The 21,062-nt window shown below is 46.9% G+C and overlaps 2 protein-coding genes and 1 non-coding gene across 8 annotated transcripts in view; 2 read left to right on the forward strand and 1 right to left on the reverse strand.

Moving 5' to 3' along the window:
• The first annotated feature begins 3,722 nt into the window (after positions 1–3,722).
• On the forward strand, positions 3,723–4,145 carry LOC111531974. The gene has a single exon (XR_002728435.2).
• A 716-nt stretch (positions 4,146–4,861) lies between these two features.
• On the reverse strand, positions 4,862–12,943 carry C1H1orf194 (chromosome 1 C1orf194 homolog). 4 transcript variants are annotated; one of them, XM_026449173.2, is made up of 5 exons: positions 12,742–12,943; positions 6,839–6,955; positions 5,906–6,021; positions 5,438–5,562; positions 4,862–5,009 (listed from the first exon to the last, which is right to left on the reverse strand). In XM_026449173.2, the coding sequence occupies exons 1-5, from the start codon at positions 12,784–12,786 to the stop codon at positions 4,939–4,941; spliced, it is 474 nt and encodes a 157-aa protein (XP_026304958.1). In that variant the 5' UTR covers positions 12,787–12,943; the 3' UTR covers positions 4,862–4,938. The 4 variants fall into 4 exon arrangements, with proteins under 4 accessions (XP_026304958.1, XP_031792414.1, XP_031792422.1 ...); XM_031936554.1 differs by having other exon boundaries at positions 6,839–6,985; XM_031936562.1 differs by lacking the exon at positions 12,742–12,943 and adding an exon at positions 11,753–11,833.
• Positions 12,944–13,085: 142 nt separating this feature from the next.
• KIAA1324 (KIAA1324 ortholog) overlaps positions 13,086–21,062 on the forward strand; it is an 85,967-nt gene continuing 77,990 nt past the window's right edge. For 2 of the 3 annotated variants that reach the window (XM_023232609.2, XM_023232610.2), the window contains exon 1: positions 13,135–13,444. Coding sequence is in view for 1 of the 3 variants with exons in the window: in XM_023232608.2 (XP_023088376.2) it covers positions 13,298–13,444 (147 nt within the window). In the remaining 2 variants the exon portion in view is untranslated. Of the gene's footprint in view, positions 13,445–21,062 lie in introns of all 3 variants that reach the window. The other variant, XM_023232608.2, reaches the window with a different exon arrangement.

The following is a 21,062-nucleotide window of genomic DNA, read 5'->3' on the forward strand; positions in this document are numbered from 1 at the left end:
TACAATTTTTTATTCACCATTGTCTGCACAAATCCTTGAAAATAAACGTTTTTTCCCTACAATCTTTGTCAATTTATTTGTCACATCCTGAATTTATTGAAGTTTGTTCAATACTCCCCTGGGTTCAGTTCATAGCCTACCTTTTTAGTTCACATTAGTGAATGCCATCATTCCTGTTATCCCGTTGTGACAGCACTGAATATATTATATAGTTCAGAATCTGGCCGGGCGCGGTGGCTCACGCCTGTAATTCCAGCACTTTGGGAGGCCAAGGTGGACGGATCATGAGGTGAGGAGATCGAGACCATCCGGGCTAACACGGTGAAACCCCATCTCTACTAAAAATACAAAAAAATGAGCCAGCTGTGGTGGCGGGCACCTGTAGTCCCAGTTACTGGGGAGGTTGAGGTAGGAGAATGGCGTGAATCCGGGAGGTTGAGCTTGCAGTGAGCTGAGATCGCGCCACTGCACTCCAGCCTGGGCAACAGAGCAAGACTCTGCCTCAAAGAAAAAAAAAAAAAAGCATCTGGCCTTGCTTTCTCCTTTAGGGCAGCTGAGATAGATATATCTAGAGATATCTATAACTAGATATATATGTATATAAGATATGCTGAGATATATGTAACTAAATGTATAAATGCATGCAGTAAGGTTTCATAGATATACGCATATCTTATTCATATATATATGATTAATAAGTTTTTGGCATATTAAATAAGGTAGATAGCACCCCCAATGCATTTCACCTACTATTGCTATTAAAATACAAGTATCATCTGCCCTAAACAGTCATAAACATCTTCATTCAAATGAAGTTAACAAGTTAGCCAGCCAGGCACCTAGAAAATCCTTGAGCCAGGCTGGGTGCAGTGGTTCAGGTCTTTAATCCCAGCACTTTGGGAGGCCGAAGCGGGTGGATCACTTGAGGTTAGGAGTTCAAGACCAGTCTGGCCAACATGGTGAAACTCTGTCTCTACTAAAAATGCAAAAAAAGGTTGCGCCACTGCACTGCAGCCTAGGTGACAGAGCGAGACTCCATCTCAAAAAAAAAAAAAAAAAAAAAAACTTGAGCCAGCGAGATTCTGGCACGTACAATGGGTAGTTTCCCCCCTATTTATTTCCAGTGCCTGGTGAGACTGGGATAAGTACAAATTAGAACTTAAATCATTTTCTACTAATCTCCAAAATTCTTCTGATTTCTATCCCCCAACACCCATTTCATTGAAAAAGGAAAAAGAAGGAATTGAGCCATTAAAATTATGCTTTCTAATGTGAGAGGAGCTAATTCTGCTTATATAATCACTGCTATTTTACACTGTACTCATTCTGGAACTTGGAAGTCAACATATGTTTTAATAGATAAGACCATAAATGAAGGCTCAAAAATTTGGATGTCACAGCATTAAGTTCTGGGCAGCCTTAGGGCTCTCTAAGTGGGGATAGGAATATGCCTTCCTATTTTTACCCATTTCATAGATATCCTGACTTCCTAATACTTCGATTTCAATGCAGTATTCTTGGCTGTGTGCAGTGTCTTAAGTCTGTAATCCCAGCACTTTGGGAAGCCAAGGCAGGAGGATCGCTTGAGCCTAGGAGTTCAAGACCAGACTGGGCAACATAGTGAGATCTCTGTATTTACAAAAAATTTTTTTAAAAAAGTAGCCAGGTGTGGGCCTGGTGCGGTGGCTCACGCCTGTCATACCAGCACTTTGGGAGGCTGAGGCTGATGGATCACAAGGAGAGGAGATTGACACCATCCTGGCTAACACGGTGAAAACGCATCTCTACTAAAACTACAAAAAATTAGCTGGGCGTGGTGGCACGCACCTGTAATCCCAGCTACTCAGGAGGCTGAGACAGGAGAATGGCTTGAACCTGGGAGGCAGAAGTTGCAGTCAGCCCAGATGGTGCCTCTGCACTCCAGCCTGGGCCACAGAGTGAGACTCGGTCACAAAAGAAAAAAAGAAAATAAAGTAGCCAGATGTTACCTGTGCTCCCAGCAACTTTGGAGGCTGAGATGGGAGGATCAATTGAGCCCAGGAGGTTGAGGCTGCAGTGAGCTGTGATTGTACCACTGCACTCCAGCATGGGCGACTGAGCAAGACCATCTCAAACAAATAAGTAAGTACATACATACATACATACATACATACATATGTACTCTATTCCTCACCTTTCCCTTTGGTAAAATATTTGCCTTCTCCCTAGGGAGAAGGAGCTACTGGGGAAGCTGATGCTCCCCATGGTAATGACCAGGGATTGCTGTCTTCTTGGAAAAGAAGTCACTCACCTATAAATATCCTGAAGTTGAATCATATTTAAAAATTTGAGGGCTGGGTGTGGTGGCTAATGCCTGTAATCCCAGCAGTTTGGGAGGCCAAGGCAGGCGGATCACCTGAGGTCAGGAGTTCGAGACCAGCCTGACCAACATGGAGAAACCACAGCTCTACTAAAAATAAAAAATTAGCTGGAAGTGGTGGCACATTCCTATAATCCCAGCTACTTGGGAGGCTGAGGCAGGAGAATTGCTTGAACCCGGGAGGTGGAGGTTGTGGTGAACTGAGATCTCGCCATGGTACTCCAGCCTGGGTAACAAGAGTGAAACTCTGCCTCAAAAAGAAAAAGAAAAAGAAAAAAAGTTAAGGCCGGTCACAGTGGCTCACACCTGTAATCCCAGCACTTTGGGAGGCTGAGGTGGGCGGATCACCCGAGGTCAAGAGTTCAGGACCAACCTGGCCCACAGGGTGAAACCCCATCTCTACTAAAACAATTTGCCAGGTGTGGTGGCTGGCATCTGTAATCCCAGCTACTTGGGAGGCTGAGGCAGGAGAATCGCTTGAACCCAGGAAATGGAGGTTGCAGTGAACTGAGATTGCACCAGTGCACTCCACCCTGGGTGACAGAGCTAGACTCTGAAAGAAAAAGAAAGAAATTGGCCTGGGCGCATTGGCTCAGGCCTGTAATCCCAACACTTTGGGAGGCCAAGGCGGGCGGATCATGAGGTCAGGAGTTCGAGACCAGCGTGGCCAACATGGTGAAACCCCATCTCTACTAAAAATACAAAAATTAGCCAGGCATAGTGGTGAACCCCTGTAATCCCAGCTACTCCGGAAACTGAGGCAGGAAAATTGCTTGAACCCGGGAGGCGGAGGTTGCAGTAAGCCAAGATTGCGTCATTGCACTCCCGCCTGGGCAACAGAGCGAGACTCCATGTAAGAAAAGAAAAAAGAAAAGTAAAGAAAAAGAAGGAAGGAAAGAAGGAAAGAAAGAAATTGAAGGCAAAGTCAAGATCACAGAAAAACTAAAGATATGGATATAAATATGTAGTTATACAAAGGTCAAAAGGCTAGGTGCGGTGGCGCTCTCCTGTGGTCCCAGCTACTCAGGTGGCTGAGGTGGGAGGATCACTTAAGCTAGGAGCAATGAGCCGTGTTCGCGCCACTATGCTCTAGACTGGGCGACAGGGCGAGAACCGGTCTCCAAAAAAAATAAATAAATAACCACGATTCTGTATGGAGGAAATTAGTACCGCCTTTTCCTGGGACCTATGTTCCCCTCCGAGCCACGCGACGGCAGCAACGCGCGCACTCTGAGGAACACCGGTTCCTCAGGACCCGTCCGCCGGTGCTCGGTGGTTCCTCCCAGAATCCTCCACGGCGCGGGAGGGGGCATGGGGGCTTAAAAGCCGCAGGTTAGGGGTTAGGGAGGAGCGGACTTCCGCTGTTTTAGGGAGGGAGAGCGGCTTGGATCCTGGGTGTTGTGTGCGGAGCTGTGGTGTCGCGTGGGAGGCGCGTGCGGGCTGAGTGTGAGTGGACGCGTGAGTGTGTGAGTGTGCGCGCTTGGAGCGTGTTCGGCGAGTGCGTGCGCCCACCCCTGCCCCCTTCCTCCCGCTTACACTTTGATCTTATTTGATCGGGTCGTGACCCCAGCCCCGCCGGTCTGACCCGAAATGAAAAGCTCTCCTCCTGCGAAGCCCCCTCCTCGAGGCGCTGTGCAGAGAGGCCCCGTAGGCGGCGGCAACGCTGCGGTCCCCGAGGTCCCGGAGCTGGCCCTGCGGGGCCCGGCGCTCAGAAGTGATGAATTGATCAGATAGACGAGGCCGGGCTTGTCCCCGGCCACTGATTATCGAGGCGATTCTGATCTGGGCACGGCCACCGGGCCGCGGGATGCCAGTGGCGTGGCGGCGAGCACGTGAACGGCCGGCGGCGGGTGGGGACGCTGAGCGCGGTGGCCAAGAGTAAATGAGCCGCCGGCCCTCCCCCGGGAGCTGGAAAGTCGCGGAGGCCTTGTTCGCCGCTGGTTTGTTTTCCAACCACTTTCCTATTTCTCCTTCTTTTTTTTCTTTTGCTCCTTTTTTTTTTTTTTTTTTTTGATAGAGTCTTGCTCTGTCGCCCAGACTGGGGTGCAGAACCGCGATATCGGCTCACTGCAACTTCGACCTCCTTGGCTCAAGCGATCCTCCCGTCTCTGTCTCCGGAATAGGTGGGACTACAGGCGCGCGTCACCACGTTCGGCTAATTTTTGTATTTTTTGGCAGAGACGGGGTTTCACCATGTTTTGCCAGGCTGGTCTCGAACTCCTAACCTCAAGTGATTCGCCCGCCTCGGCCTCCCAAAGTGCTGGGATTACAGGCATGAGCCACCACGCCCAGCCCCTTTTTTAGTTTTTCTTTTTTTTGGAAACAGTCTCACTATGTTTGGCTGGAGTGCAGTGGCGCAATCATAGTTAATTGCAGCCTCGACCTCCCAGGCTCAAGCCATTCTCCCACCTCAGCCTGGGCGACAGAACGAGACACCGTCTTAAAAAAAAAAAAAAAGGTCAGGTGGCAATTTGTAATCTATGGATAACAGACACTTCAGACTTCATCTTGCACAAATCTATTTAATGGAAGTGGGCCGCAGTATGTTTCACTGTGATTGGTTCAGGGATCTGTCAACACTAGGTGGAGAAGAAGCCACCATCTTTCTTTCGGGAGTAGCCTCCGTTGGTGGCTGCAGTGTGAGGGGACACTGGAGAAAAGAGAAGAGGAAGTGGACTGAATTTCAGATCCTTGGCCTTTTCTAGGAAACTTTAATCAATACATTTGTGGGTACTGTGGAGAAGCTTCTCATAATAGCTGGGAAAACCGGCATATGGAGGACTGATGGGAGATAGTTATAGGTCTTCCACCCCCAGGTTTTTGCCCTTGCTGTAAATGTTTGTCCCCTAGACCTAAGGCTGAGCAAAGAGGCTCTGAAAAATTGAATTACTTTCCTAGCTCTGTAGTCAGCATATCCCCTGGTATTAATCTGGTACTTGCCAACTTAATCGCTGCTTTCCAAGACCCACAGAAATCCCTCATCTTCCCTACTATCCAGTCACCTGAAATCCCTGATAATGGGTCCATTTAGAAAGACCCCCACTGCTTCATCTGCTTACCCAGTCTTCTAACCCTTACCTATGGATCCCTGGATGCTATGGATGGACTCCTTTTTAGGGTTGATCCAGTGTCTGATGTTAGCCAGGAAAGTGATGGGTGGAGTGGGAGGGGTTAAAAATTCTCCAGGAAATTGGATCTTGGTTCTAGAAGAAGGCGTAGGGAAGAACAGTGGAGAAATCAATCAGAGAAACGTGAGGAGGGCAAGGTAGTTGCATGTGATCTCAAGAATAAAGCAGCCAAAGATCTTTTTTACCTCTGTGAGATTAACTAAAGATTTTGTTTATACAGATGAGCACAATCTTGGGGGATTTCTGTTCGTCTTAGACAGTGAAAATACAGAAACTATATTATAGACACAGATGTAAAAATACAGAAATTCGTGTACAAATGAGTACCTAGTGATTATCGTTTTCCTGGTGACATTTTACCTTATATGACTGGATGGCAGCATGTTTAGGCTGGAGAGGCTCTGACTCTACCACTTACCTACAGACATCTTGTGTGGTCTTCTGGTTTAACAGTATCTCACTTTTGTTCTTGAATGTCCCAGTGTGGTGGTTGTACAAGGCTGCTAAGCGGAAGTCCAGGTCATCCTTTGGTATCTACAGAAGTCAGTCCCCCCAAGGTTAGCTCGGCCACCTGTATCCCTGCTCCAGTCAGGTTCTGTTGTGCTCTACTCTTCCCCAAAAGTATAGTGAAGGCTCTCTTGGGCCTGGAATCCACAACTCCTTACACACTAAATTGTTGTACGTGATAACTCTGGTTGATACGGAATTCTCTTAGGGTTAGGTCTAGGGAGTGTGAGCTCTCACTGGAGAGTTAGGAATATTGTTCCTGATATGGGCTTAATGAACTTTACCTCATTCATGTTTATATTCAGTCCTTATTTTAGTCAGAGAATGAGAAGGTCTGTAAAATCATTTGCTCTAGATAACTGCCCAGAGCAAAACTTAAGTCTTCTGGCTTCCCAGAGGCCAGATAAATTGGTTTTTGGCTTTGGATTTGGTAGGATCTTGGGTGAAAGACAAAAGGAAAAGTACTGAAGCAGTTAGGGACAGACTAACTTTCAAAAAGATTATTAAGGGCTGGGTGCAGTGGCTCGTGCCTGTAATCCCAGCAATTTGGGAGGCTGAAATGGGAGGATCACTTGAGGCCAGGAGTTTGAGACCAGACTGAGCAACATATTGAGACCTCATCTCTTCAAAAAAAAAAAAAAAAAAAAAATTTAGCTGCATGTCATGGCACATGCCTATAGTTTCAGGAGGCAGAGGCAGGAGGATTGCCTGAGCCTGGGAGGTTCAGGCTACAGTAAACCATGATCAGGCCACAGCATTCCACCCTAGGTGACAGGAAAAACAAAACAAAACAAAACAAACCCTAAATGGCTGCAAAGAGAAATAATATTTCAATGCTAGATACCTCGGGATCAAAATAGTAGGCATCCCGCCTCATGGAAGTAATTGTGGGGGTTGAGTTGAGCCGACTCCAGGGTTCCTGCTGCTGAGCAAGGTGAGTTGGGTTCTTGTATGGCAATTTCTGCAAAAGAGAAACCATATCCAGGACAACCTGGTTATACAGGAAGCCTTGCTGATGTGGTTAGCTTCAGTAGCATCGCCTTATTCCATCCAGTTTTATTTGTGTTTTTTGTTTTGTTTTATTTTTTGAGACAGAATTTCACTCTGTCACAGAAGCTGGAGTGCAGTGGCATGATCTCGGCTCACTGCAACCTCTGCCTCTTGGGTTCAAGTGACTCTTCTGTCTCAGCCCCTCAAGTAGCTGGGATTACAGGCATGTGCTACTATGCCCAGCTAATTTTTGTATTTTTAGCAGAGACAGGGTTTTGCCATGTTGGCTAGGCTGGTCTTGAACTCCTGACCTGAAGTGATACACCTGTCTCAGCCTCCCAAAGTCCTGAGATTATAGGCATGAGCCATCATGCCCGGCCCCATCTGGTTTTATTTGAATCTCAGACATCTGCAAAGAGAAGAATGGTATGGGGCAAGACTCCCCAGGCTCTTGATCCTCCTAAGTTTTCTTAGTGAGAACTGACAGAAACAGGCCAGGAATATAGGAGAACGTATAGAGTGGGATGAGGGGAGTGAAGAGTTGGGAGCAGATAGGAAAAATGATGAGCTCAGGTTTAGATGTACTGAGCCTGAAGAAAAGGTGAGACATTCTAATGCAAATAACAGGTAGAAAACTGGAAGTGTAACTTGTTGGAGGAGAACTCAGAAGGATTGGTTGTCCACATGAAGTAGTAGCTGAAGCCTGCAAAATGGAGTCAGGCCAAAAGGGAAAAACTGGTTTGTGAGGATTGTACAGTATTACAACTGGGAGTGAGGAGGACCCCAGAGATGAAATCAGGAGAGTGCAATGTCTAAGCAGGTAAGAAAAATATTCCAGTAAGCAAGGAAGGGTCATTGATTACAGGAATGGCAGAAAAAGTCCACTGGACATTAGTTCTCTCAATAAAACTCCACAGGCATGAATGTAAAAAGCATATAACAGATTTCTTCATTATATGTAAAATGCCATATTTGCCACTGTATCCCCAGTTCCTAGCACACTGACCTAACACATGGTATTAAAAAATGGTTGAATCCAATGTATCATTTGGCTGAATTCCAGTCAGTGCAACTAACAACCTATTAGAACTCTGGCTGGGTGTGGTGTCTCACCCCTGTAATCCCAGCACTTTGGGAGGCTGAGTTGGGCGGATCACCTGAGGTCAGGAGTTTGAGACCAGCCTGACCAACATGATGAAACCCCATCTCTACTAATATACAAAAATTAGCTGGGGGTAGTGGTGGGTAGTAGTCTCAGCTAGTTGGGAGGCTGAGGAGGGAGAATCGCTTGAACCCAGGAGGTGGAGGTTGCAGTGAGCCAAGATCGTGCCGCTGCACTCCAGCCTGGGCAACAAGAGTAGGACTCTATCTCAAAAAAAAAAGAACTTTCATTAGACTATCCAACATTGTAATCCTCTTTCTCCCCAGTATGGCAAAGTGCTAGGTGAGCCATACCTATTTTTTTTTTTTTTTTTTTTTTGAGACGGAGTCACTCTGTTGCCCAGGCTGGAGTGCAGTGGCATGATCTCGGCTCACTACAACCTCCACGTCCTGGGTTCAAGCGATTCTCCAGCCTTAGCCTCCCGAGTAGCTAGGATTACAGGCGTGTGCCACTGTATCTGGCTAATTTTGTATTTTTATTAGAGATAGAGTTTCACCATGTTGGCCAGGCTGGTCTTGAACTCCTGACCTCAGGTGATCCACCTGCCTCAGCCTCCCAAACTGCTGGGATTACAGTCATGCCTTAATTGAACAGTGTGTATCAGCCACTGTGCTATCACCAAGAATAATGAAGTATGAAAGAAATAAAGCTACAGGTATTTGATGCCAGCATAGGCTCAGTTATCCTTTGATGTGGCCCTGAGCAGCACTCTTCCCACTCTCCTTGAAAACCACTTAAACCTTGTCATCTCTGTCAGCAGAAGGATGAGATTGTCTTTCACTGAGAAAGTCCAGACTGTCAAGCACGAATGTCATCTTTACATCCACTTTCTTTCCATCTCAGGGAAATGAAAGTCCCTTTTACTCCCCAGACCTACACTTCCCCGTGCTTCTGAGACCTGTACCATTCTACATACGCTCTTTTCTGACCCCAGCCTCTCTTCATTTCTTTGTCATGGTCTAGCTACCAGCCTATCACTTTCCCTACAGAACCAGACCTTTTCAGGAGTCAATATTTACTATCTCTACTTCCTCACTCACCATTCCCATACCCTCTTTAGCTCACTGCAGTCTGGCCTCTACCTCAAGCACCCCCTAAAACTGCTCTTGCTAGTTGTCAGTGAACTCTGTGGCCAGTTCAGGTGGCCACAGCTGTTTCTGACATCATAATGCTGATTCCCTCAAATGCCCACACCATGCTCTGTGGGCCCAGCTCCTCTGGGTTTTCCTCTTATTTCTGGCCCTTATCTCTCAGCTACTGTCTCAGCTCCACTTTCTCTCTGTCCCTTAGACAGTGCTATTCTCCAAGGGTCTCGTTTTTACTTTTCTTATGCTCACATCCACTGGATGAGCTGATTCCCTTCCATGGCTTCAACTACTATATGGATACCGTAGCTCATACAGATACACAGCTCCGTCATACATCTTTTTTTTTTTTGGCGCGGAGTTTGCTCTGTCGCCCAGGCTGGAGTGCAGTGGCCAGATCTCGGCTCACTGCAAGCTCCGCCTCCCGGGTTTACGCTATTCTCCTGCCTCAGCCTCCCGAGTAGCTGGGACTACAGGTGCCTGCCACCTCGCCCAGCTAGTTTTTTGTATTTTTTAGTAGAGACGGGGTTTCACTGTGTTAGCCAGGATGCTCTCGATCTCCTGACCTCGTGATCCGCCCGTCTCGGCCTCCCAAAGTGCTGGGATTACAGGCTTGAGCCACTGCGCCCGGCTCCGTCATACATCTTTAATCCAGAACTCTCAACCCTGTTGCCTACTATTGATCTTCACTTAAATGTCCCACAGTCACTACAAAAACGTCTACATAGTTGATGTTTCTCAACATCTTTCTCCCCAAACCTGCTTCCCCAGGATGCTCCATTTCAGTGAACCCTCAGAATTAAACCCTTAGGAACCTAGCAGTTATCCTAGACTCATCTCCTCTCTTGGGCCCATATCCAGTCAGTCCCCAGGTCCTGTCAGTCCTGCCCTGTGCACCTTTCTCACATCTGCACCTGATCTCCATCCCCTGTGGTACTGCTGTAGCTCCATTACTCTTCCTCCTGGAGATCGCCTCACCTGCCTCCTAACTGATCCCTCTTGTCTCACTCTCATCCTATCCAGTCTGCTGCCACTTGTGCTTCCTAAAACACCCATCTGATTGTGTCACTGTGGTACTTAAAATCCTGCTATGGGGCTGGGACCTACGGCTCATGCCTGTAATCTCAGCACTTTGGGAGGCCAAAGCAGGAGGATCACTTGAGGCTAGGAGTTTGAGACCAGCCTGCGCAACAAAGGAAGATCCTGGTTCTACAAAAAAATAAAATAAGAATTAGCCGGGTGTGGTGGCACCACCTGTGGTCCCAGCTACTTGGGAGGCTGAGTTGAGAGAATTGCTTGAGCCCAGGAGTTCGAGGCTGCAGTAAGCCAAGATTGTACCAGTGTAGTCCAGCTGGGGTGACAGCGCGAGGAGACCCTGTCTCAAAAAAAAAAAAAAAAAAAAAAATCCCACCATGATTCCTCACATCTCTAGGATGAAACCATAGCTAGCTAGCTAGCATAGTGTACACAGCATACCCAGCCCACCAAGGGCATCTCCCAGCTCTGATCTCTGAGTGCCTCTATTTCACACCTGCACTCCAGCCCTTCTGGATTATTTGCAGTTCCCCAGACAAGCCATTCTCTCTCTCTCCTTTCCATGTATTTGTACCTGTTGCTCCCTTTGCCTTGCATATCTGGTTCCTGTTTCCTTCTTCCTAACTCATATTCTACCCACTCCCTCACCTGGCCTACCTAACTCATATTTGGACATCAAAATGCATCTGCTCTGTGAAGCTTTCCTTTAAGTTCCTGGTTCTCACGGCACCCTACACACAACTCTGTCACAACATGTGCTGTTGTGCAAGCATTTTTGCTATTGTCGGTCTATCTTTACTACTAGAGTTCCTTAACAGCAGAAGCTACATCTAATTTATTTATATATCCTTGGTGTCTAGCAGAGTGTCTGGCTTATAGTAAATAAGTATTGAATAAATAAAAAGGGGCTCTTAATATTGTTGTTAGACAACAATTACCACTTAATTCATCTTACTGTGCACCACTTCAAATATCCCAATCGCTCCTACCAGAAAAAAGATCATCCAAGTTCCTAAATCAGTGACTACCATCATGCTAAACACACACATAACAAACACATTGTGGTGGTAACCAGAAGACAGAGACAGTGTGAACACAGATGTATAAAGCATGACCTCTGGTGACTTTCAGAGGATTCTCTCCCACTCCACGTCTCATTTCTCTTCAGAGAACAGTCTTCCCAACAGGGAAATGGGTAGCTTGAAGGAACCTGGGCCCTGCCATAACTTATACTCACAATTGATTTGAGCTGCCAGAGCCCCTTGTTCTTCTAGACTAGAGCTCTACTTTCCCCTGCTCAAAAACTCCTCTGAAACGTTAGCCGACCTGAATATGGAGATAGGGAGGCAGGCAGAAAACAGACTTCTCTGGTACCCGACTGAGTGTCTTCACCATAGTGCTTTATGTTACCATCTCTGCCCATCACACTGAGAGAAAGAAGACTACCGGCGACCCTACTGGGAATCTGCGCAAGAAACCACAGTACCTTGGAAGCCCTCAGTTCTCCTAAGTAGGAATCATCATTATCTAATGTAGGCTGCTGGAAAGGGTCCCGGGTGGGAGGCATGGCTAAATGCCTAACTCTTCTAAGAGGGATGGGAGGTCCGCTCAGCCGCAGCACAGCCTCACTCGCATATGATCCCGGGTCCCAATTGTTTGGAACGCTGGTTTCGGTTGCCAGGCAACTGCCCAGCCATCTAAGACGGAGGAATTCCCTCCGAGGAGGGCGCCACCTGGCGGCTAAGCGCGGGAGGCCTCTGGGGAGGATGCTTCGGGGAACGCAGAGGGAAAGCGCCGCTGAGTAGGCCCCGAGCCTTGGAATTGCACTCCTGAGCCTCGGCGGAAAAGCGCCGGCCGCTCACCATCAGGACTTCTGCAAAAGACTTCAGTTGAGGAAAGAAGTCCTTAAAGATGACCCAGAAATTTCCTTCTGGCTCGCACCTAACAAAAAGCTTTCACAGCCATGAGAGAATGAGGATGTCAAGAGACCAAAGAGGGCCGGGCGCGGTGGTTCACGCCTCTAATCTCAGCACTTTGCGAAGCGGAGGCGGGCGGATCGCTTAAGTCCAAGAGTTCGACACCAGTCTGGGCAACATGGCGAAACCCCGTCTCTACAAAAAATAGGAAAGAGATTAGCTGGGCTTGGTGGCACGCGCCTGGAGTCCTGACTACTCAGGAGGCTAAGCCAGGAGAATCTCTTGAACCCCAGAGGCGGAGGTTGCAGTGAGCCGAGATCGCGCCACTGCACTCCAGTCTGGGTGAGAGAGTGAGACACTGTCTGGGGGCGGGGGGGGAAGGGGGTGGCGGGCGGGGGCACGTGCGGTACTTGGAAAATTGCGGCTAAGGCAAACTCCTTGCTTAAACTCCCATCAACTGCAGTGTCAGGGCTTCTCATCTAGCCGGTTGTAAAAGCACGGATGGATTTGGCGGGATGTAAGATCTCCAGGAGTGGCCTTCGTAGGAGGGAACACGTACTGGGGCCTCTTCCAGGCGACGACTTCTGGAGGGTGATCTCTCCATCTTCTTTCTCTCGGTTCACATGCCACGTGTACAAAATCAGAGATGCTCATAAAATAACCTCTAGCCCGAAAGGGCTGTAGAAAACGGAAATTTGTTGGCGCTGGCTTGGAGGATGCTTCCACCGCGTTCTTCACACGAGCCCCGGGGCATGCCTGTTGGGCCGGTTGCGCACCCCGGGCGCGCGCTCTCCCGCGCCCACGCCGCGCGCACCAGCTGCGGCGGCTGCCATGGCGACCCGCAGGTGAGCGGCAGAGGCGCGCGTGGTCCCTGCCCCACCCGCGCGGAGCCAGAGAGGAGGCGGTTGTCAAGGCGACGTGGGTAGGAGGAGAGGACTCAGGGAGGAGGAAGGATGGGCGGTGTTGGCGTAGCCGCAGGGAGGTGACTGGAGCGAGCCTGGCCTCTTGCATCCCCCCGCCCCGTGTACCTCCCTCCCCTTTTTTTCCGCCTTCTGCCAGCAGAAGCAGCAGCCGCAGCACCTGAGCCGCTACTGCCGCTCACTCAGGACAACACTATGGCTGAGCCTGGCCACCGTCTCTCCGCCAGAGGCAGGGGAACAACTGAGAGGCGCACACTCCGGCTGTTGCGGCTGCTGCTCTGGGCTGGGACCGCCTTCCAGGTGACCCAGGGAACGGGACCGGAGCTTCACGCTTGCAAAGAGGTACTGCCGCCCCCCTACCCGACCCCGCTTTGGTCACAAAAGTCTTGGATCCAGGCGGAGACCTTGGGGACCCAGGCGCAGAGAGTTTCAGACGCCACGGAGTTTAGATTTCTTTGGGGATGAGGCGTGGGGGGAGGGAAGAGGAGCCAGTCTGGCGTCATGAGGAGGCCAGCACATTGGAGGACTCACGGATAGATCAACCTCACAGCTTGGGATGCTGAGCTCAGCGAGAAAGGTCCCAGCCCCAAGAAGGGGAGCTACCTGGGTACCTGAACTCAGAATGAGGGAGGAAGACGAGTTGTTTTCCAACTGGGATAAATTCACCTTAAAAGTGGTTGACAACAAAAGATTATGCACAGAGAAGCAAAATAGGAAGAGGAAAGAGTATTGGGAGAGCAAAGGAGTTAGGAAGGCCAGAAAAAAGTACCTGAGCGAAGTGATTTTATCATGGCTACACAAAACGGAGTGTGAAGGTGGGAGATGTGCAAGAGGGATGGTAGGATCCCAGCTCTCTAGTTCCTTGTTTATTAAACATCGGTTAGTGAACACTGTTAAATGTGGCTCCTCCTTATAGCTTGGCCTCCCCGCAGCGTACCATGTTTAGTGGACCTGACAGCACACGACTCACCTTTCTGCAGATTTTGAGTTCTTCAGTATCTTGTGTTCTGCCAACCTCTGGTCTCCTTCTCTGACTTCTGCTAACATATGTCAAAGTCTTTTTCAAGGTATTTCCAAAATGTTGGAAGCAGAATTCAGACAATAGGTAGTCATTGTCTCATAACCAAAAATATCTTTTGAAAAGTCATCTTGGAGGAACGCAAAAGAGCACTAGGAGCAACAAAACTAAGTCGTTTCTGTATTATTGAAATAAGGATATTTGGTTGTGCTCCGAGCAACCTTTTTAGAAACCATATGGCAGAGGCAACAATAAGATATTTACAAGAACTACGTTGGGGAAGGCAAAATGAAAGTTCTGTTACTTCTATGCAATGTGAAGGACTAAGGTTTTGAGACGTTTGTGTGTGTATATATATATATATAACTTTAAAATATATATGTTTTAAAATAGAAATGAGGTTTCAATATACTGCTCCGGCCAGTCTCTAACTCCTGGGCCCAAGCGATCCTCCCACCTCAGCCTCCCAAAGTGCTGGGATTATAAGAATGAGTCACTGCACCCAGTCCAGAATATTTTTTATAAATTGTTAGTGTGAACTGATTGCCAACAACAACTCCATCCCTTATGGAGATATATTCTTATAAAGATGTTCTGAGTCTACAGTATAGCAGGTCATAAAGAAGTCAGGTGTGGGGGGAAGGATTTTTGTGTGAATAAAGATACTTGATTTTGAAGATTCATGAATATGATATAAGTGACCCCAGTGAGTGAGACTTTTGATAACCTTTATTAGCCTCAATGACAACCTGCCCTGGGCCATCTACATTTCCACCCAGCCACATAATGACTTGTTTTAGAGATCGCAGAGAACAGGGTGATCTTATCAGTGACTCTGGCTCACCGGCCTTGATGGCCTGTGGTCTAACCAACCAAAATAATGAGACGAAGAAAGCCCACTTGCCTAAGAATCATACAAGGGAGTCTCCTGAATGGAAGGTAAGAATCATACAGTTTAACTACCAATTCTTGTTGAGATCTTTGTCAACAATGGAAAATATGAGACATTTCAGAAATTAAGCACTTCTATTATCTTGATTTGGAGGAAGAGAAGAATATTGATACTGGAGAACTTGAACTTGTGTACGAATTTTGCCTTTGGTCTTGTTTGAATAACCAATATTTGCCTAAGCAAAAGGTCTTGCCACAAAGAGTAAGCTTAGGGTAGTGGAAAGCTATGGAGCTCAACCTACCAGGGTTTTAGTCCTGTTACTTACCACATGGTTTTTGGATTTGTAGAATGGGTATCAAAATAACACCTACCTCAGAAAAGATTGCTTTGAGTATTGAAATAGAAAATACATTGGAAACACAAAATAGAGTTACCTACCCTCCTTCCCTGTTCAGCTTCTTTCCCATTATATCCACACTCCATGCCAGATTGGAAATGGCTTAGGAGGCATGCCCATTGACCGCAGGCGTCAGCAAGTCCTGTTTACATTCTCCTTGAGCAAACAGTGGCCATTGAACACTCTCAACTCCAAAACAATCAGGGAGAGAATAAACCCATTATTATAGTATTCATTTGGCAATATGAACTGATCAAACAAGTTTGGGGGCTTCCAACCCCACATGGTGAAAAACCAATTCAAGGTAGACCAGCATTTCTCTGTTCCTTTTTTTTATTTTTATTTTTTGAGACAGAGTCTCACTCTGTCAGCCAGGCCAGGCTGGAGTGCAGTGGCATGATCTCGGCTCACTGCAACTTCCACCTCCCAGACTCAAGCAATTCTCCTGCCTCAGCCTCCCAAGTCGCTGGGATTACAGGTGTGTGCCAATACACCCAACTAATTTTTGTGTTTTTAGTAGAGATGGGGTTCACCATGTTGGCCAGGCTGGTCTTGAACTCCTGACCTCAGGTGATCCGCCCACCTCGGCCTCCCAAAGTGCTAGGACTACAGGCATGAGTCACTGCGCCCGGCCACTCTTCTCTGTTCTTGATCTTCATACGAATTTCTTGTGAGCTGATGTTGGGTGTTGATGGCAGGGACTCTTATCAGGCCAAGGCTGATGCTAATGACAACAATATCGTTCCAGCCTTGTTCGTGAAAGCTGAGGCATCTCTCTGGATGTAATCAGGAAACAGAGAGGTTTAGCTTGAGACCTAAACTGAGGCGGCAGAGAACTGGAAGTTCTAGACTGCTGGACATGTGCTGGGGCTTGGCATTCCTCTCACAGTTTTATAATAATCAAGGTCACACATGGAACTAAACATCCTGTAGGATATTCACAAATCATTTCTTTAGCCCAGGCTGAGTGCTGGCTGCAAGCTAAAGGAGCGTTTCCCATGGCGCAGTGAAGCAAATCGAACGAAAGAGGAACAGAAAGCTGCCTTTAACACGCTCTGCCTTGTCCTGAGGCTCCAGGGCTGATTGCCCTCAAAGGGGTTCCCCACTCTACATTGAAAAGCCCATGGGTTAGGAATCTAGCAGACATGGATTGGAATAAAATTTGTTGAATGAGTGAGGCCATTTAGTAAGGATGCTACTTTGAGAAGTTAATTAACTTCTGTCAGCATCGATTTCCTGATCCGTGAAATGGGGGATGATAATACCTATCTCACAGGGCTGTTGTAGGAATTAAATTAAATAAAATAACACATGTGAAGTGCCTAGTGCATACTTCCTTGTTATATCATAGGTGCTTAATAAATGTTGGTAGGAGGAACATTTAAGTACACAGATAATGACATATAAATGACGACATAAGATTAACATGTGGTAAACAATGCGGGAGTGGCAATATAGAGGTTGATAGGAAAAGAGAGAAGAAAACTAATTCACGGCAGGGCACAGTGGCTCACACCTGTAATCCCAGCACTTTGGGAGGCCGAGGCTGGTGGATCACCTGAGGTTGGGAGTTCGAAACCAGCCTGGCCAACATTTAAACCCCGTCTCTACTAAAAATACAAAATTAGGCCGGGCACGGTGGCTCACACCTGTAATCCCAGCACTTTGGGAGGCCGAGGTGGGCGGATCACGAGGTCAGGAGATCGAGACCATTTTGGCTAACACAGTGAAACCCCATCTCTACTAGAAATACAAAAAATTAGCTAGGCGTGGTGGCAGGCACCTGTAGTCCCAGCTACTTGGGAGGCTGAGGCAGGAGAATGGCAAGAATCAGGGAGGCAGAGCTTGCAATGTGCGTGCCACTGCACTCCAGCCTGGGCAACAGAGCAAGACTCCGTCTCAAAAAAACAAAACAAAACAAAACAAAACAAAATTAGCCGGGCATGGTGATGCACGCCTGTAATCCCAGTTACTTGGGAGACTGAGGCAGGCGGATAGCTTGAGCCTGGGAGGCGGAGGTTGCAGTGAACTGAGATTGCGCCATTGCACTCCAGTCTGGGCAACAAGAATGAAACTCCATCTCAAAAAAAAAAAGAGAGAAAGAAAACTAATTTAAACAGTTGGCACTTGACCTGCTTCTGTGATAATCAGTAGCATTTCAGTGGGCAGAGATGGAGGAAGGGTGTTTTCTAGATAGAGGAAGGAGCCTGACGAAAGGTCCACATGTGGAAAACGCAAATGATCCTGGGACTTGCAAGCAGACCAGCTGGCTGAAATGTGCAATAGTGTGAGCTACAAAGTTGATAAGGTTGAAAAATTCTAAACTAAGTGGAGAATTCCTGAAGGATTTCTGGCAGAGATAGCAGCCTAAGCAGAGTGGATTAGCATGATTATAAAGTAAGCATAGTTGAAGTGGGCCAACAGGTGAGAGCAGAGAGATAAGGCAAGGACACCAATGCCAAAGATATTACTGAAGTCAAAGAGGAGGTTAATAAAGGGACTGCACTGGGATAGAGACAGTGGAATACATGGAAAGGCATCCATGTGAAAAACATGCTGATGGTAGAGGTTACAGGATTTGGCAACTGACTGATGGTGTAGGGTGATGGTGATGGGTGGGTCAAGGATTTTTGTCAGGATTTTAGAATGGGAGAATGGTAAGAGTTACTATCCAAAATGCAGAAAGAACAGCTTTAGGGAGCAGAGTGTTCCCTGTTTAGTTCTGATGTCCCTGGGATCAGCCCCCAGGGGAGAAAGTCCTGAGCCTTTGGCACGCTATTTCACTTCATGAGCACAGTGTCTAGGCTTTTCTATTTCCTCCTGTATTTGGTGGTTCTTCTTCTTCTTCTTTCTTCTTCTTCTTTTTCTTCTTTTTTTTTTTTGATGGAGTCTCACTCTGTTGCCCAGGCTGAAGTGCAATGCTGTGATCTCTGCTCACTGCAACCTCTGCCTCCCAGGTTCAAGCAATTCTGCTGCCTCAGCCTCCTGAGAAGCTGGGATTACAGGCGCCAGTCACTATGCCCAGCTGATTTTGTATTTTTATTAAAGAGGGGTTTCACCATGTTGGCCAGGCTGGTATCAAACTCCTGACCTCAGGCAATCCACCTGCCTCGGCCTCCAAAGGTGCTGGGATTATAGGAGTGAGCCACCGTGCCTGGCCTAATTTTTTTTTTTTTGTTTTTTTTTTTTTGAGACAAGATCTGGCTCTACTGTGAAGGCTGGAATGCAGTGGTGCCATCTCAGCTCACTGCAACCTCCCCGTCCCAGGCTCAAGCCATCCTCCCACCTTAGCTGGGATTACAGGTGTGCACCACCATGCCTGGCTAATTTTGTAGTTTTGGGGAGACAGGGTTTCTCCATTTGCCCAGGCTGGTCTCAAACTCGTGAGATCTAGTGATCTGCCTGCCTCGGCCTCCCAAATTACTGGAATTACAAGTGTGAGCCACCAGACTCAGCCTGTTTTTTTTTTTTTTTTTTTTCGTTTGTTTGTTTTTTCACATGTATGTCTCCCTAAACAATCTTATTTAGATCTGTTTATTTTTGACCTTTATAAAAATATATTGCATTGTATATAGAGTTATAACATTTGCTTTTCTACCTCAACACTAAGCTTCTAAACTCATCTACATTATTGTATGTTACTCTATTTTCTGCATTTTCAGTGTTATAAAATACTCCTTTGGTGAATATTCCACAATTTAAAAATTAGTTCTTCTGTTAATAGACATTTGGGTTTCCATTGTTTTGCTATTTCAAACAATGCTGCTATGGACATTGTTGAACCTGTCTTCTGGTGTGCAGGTACACATTTCTTGAAGGTATAAACCTAGAAGTGGGGTGCTGGGTTGTGGGGTGTATACAGATTCATCTTCACAGGAGAATGCCAAATTGTTTTCTGAAGTGAGGGAATTAATCATAATTTATTCTTCAGTGACTCCAGAGATTGGGATTCTATTAAGGTCCTTAGTCACCACTATGGTCTGATGTTTGTGTCCCCCCCAAAATTCATACATTGATACCTAATCCTCAATGCAATGGTATTAAGAGGTGGGGCCTTTGGGAGGTGATTATATCCTATGGGATTAGTACACTTATAAAAGAGGCGTGAGGGGCTGGGCACTGTGACTCATACCTGTAATCCCAGCATTTTGGGAGGCCGAGGCAGGCTGATCACTTGAGGCCAGGAGTTCAAGACCAGCCTGGCCAACATGTTGAAACCCTGTCTCTACAAAATATACAAAACCTAGCTGGTGTGGTGGTGCATGCCTGTAATCGAAACTACTTGGGAGGCTGAGACACGAGAATTGCTTGAACCCGGGAGGCAGAGGTTGCAGTAAGCCAAGATCATGCCACTGTACTCCAGGCTGCGTGACAGAGCAAGACTCTGTCTTAAAATAAAATAAAAATAAATACAAGAGGCCCGAGGTAACTTTTTTGCCCCCTCCACTATGTGAGGACACATAGACAGCACCATCTCTGAGGAATGGGCCCTCACCAGACACCCAATCTGCTGCTGCCTCGATCTTGGACTTCCCAGCCTCCAGAGCTGTGAGCAATCAATATCCATTGTTTATAAATTACCTAGTCTATGGTATTTTGGTATAGTAGACCAAACCGACTAGGCAGTCACTTTAGCCCCAGACATACTAAGTCAGGGCTTAACTGTGGGGCCACTCTCCCTTCACAAGTAACGCCATTTCTTCAGAGCTCTTGGGGGTCCTGTTTACCTCGACTTTTATAGCTTTCTTCAGTTTTCAGTTTTGTAATCTGATGTGTCTCAGGTTGGATGAGTTTTCTTCTATTTTGGAAATTGGACAGATGAATTCTCACTCAGATCACTCACTAAATAGAGTCTGGGTGAAAGCAGCTTCTAGGGCTAGGCTTCTGGAAATTAGTAGCATCTTAAGGTCTCAAGGTAGGTACCATCTTAGGGTAAAACAGAAATGTCACTCAATAGGAGATATCTACTGCTCTCTACTCTATCTGAGAGGAGCCTTAGCTATTGTAATGTCTTTCAGGGAAGTGCACTGTGGGCAAAAATAACTCTTCATATCCAGATTTGGTACAGTTTTCAAAATTTTGAAGTTTTTGGTACTTTTTGTGTCCCTTTTCGCATTCTGTATTTCTTGAAATTTTTTCAAATTTTTTTTTGAGATGGAGTTTCATTCTTTTTGCCCAGGCTGGAGTGCAGTGGTGTGATCTTGGCTCACTGTAACCTCCGCCTCCCAGGTTCAAGGGATTCTCCTGCCTCAGCCTCCCAAGTAGCTGGGATTACAGGCGCCTGCCATCACTCCCAGCTAATTTTTGTATTTTTAGTAGAGATGGTGTTTCACCATGTTGGCTATGCTGGTCTCAAACTCTTGACTTCGGGTGATCCACCCACCTCAGCCTCCCAAAGTGAGTGAACCACTGTGCTTAGCTTTTGAATTATTACAATAAGAAAGTATCATTGTTATAAAAGCAATAAGGTTATTTAAAAATAGTATTCAATAGGCCAAAAGAGAATATGGAAATAACAGCCTTGAACTCCTGGCCTCGAAGGATTCTCCTGCCTCAGTCAGACTTTAGAATTTCCCTTTTCATTCAGGATGAATCCTGAAAAGAGGGGGTTAATCCTGCATTAGACACTGGAGGGACTAAACTCTGAGAAAAG

Source organism: Piliocolobus tephrosceles, chromosome 1, assembly GCF_002776525.5.
Source record: "Piliocolobus tephrosceles isolate RC106 chromosome 1, ASM277652v3, whole genome shotgun sequence".
In the NCBI taxonomy this organism is placed as follows: Eukaryota; Metazoa; Chordata; class Mammalia; order Primates; family Cercopithecidae; genus Piliocolobus; species Piliocolobus tephrosceles.

Excerpts from the sequence above, each read along its gene's own strand:
- C1H1orf194 (XM_031936562.1), bottom strand. The coding sequence starts at position 11,833 with ATGCCTCCCACCCGGGACCCTTTCCAGCAGCCTACATTAGATAATGAT. Across the intron at positions 6,956-11,752 it reads GAGAACTGAGGGCTTCCAAG|AAATTGCCATACAAGAACCC; the intron begins GTACTGTGGTTT and ends TCTCTTTTGCAG. Across the intron at positions 5,563-5,905 it reads ACCACACAAGATGTCTGTAG|AACCAAGATCCAATTTCCTG; the intron begins GTAAGTGGTAGA and ends GCCTTCTTCTAG.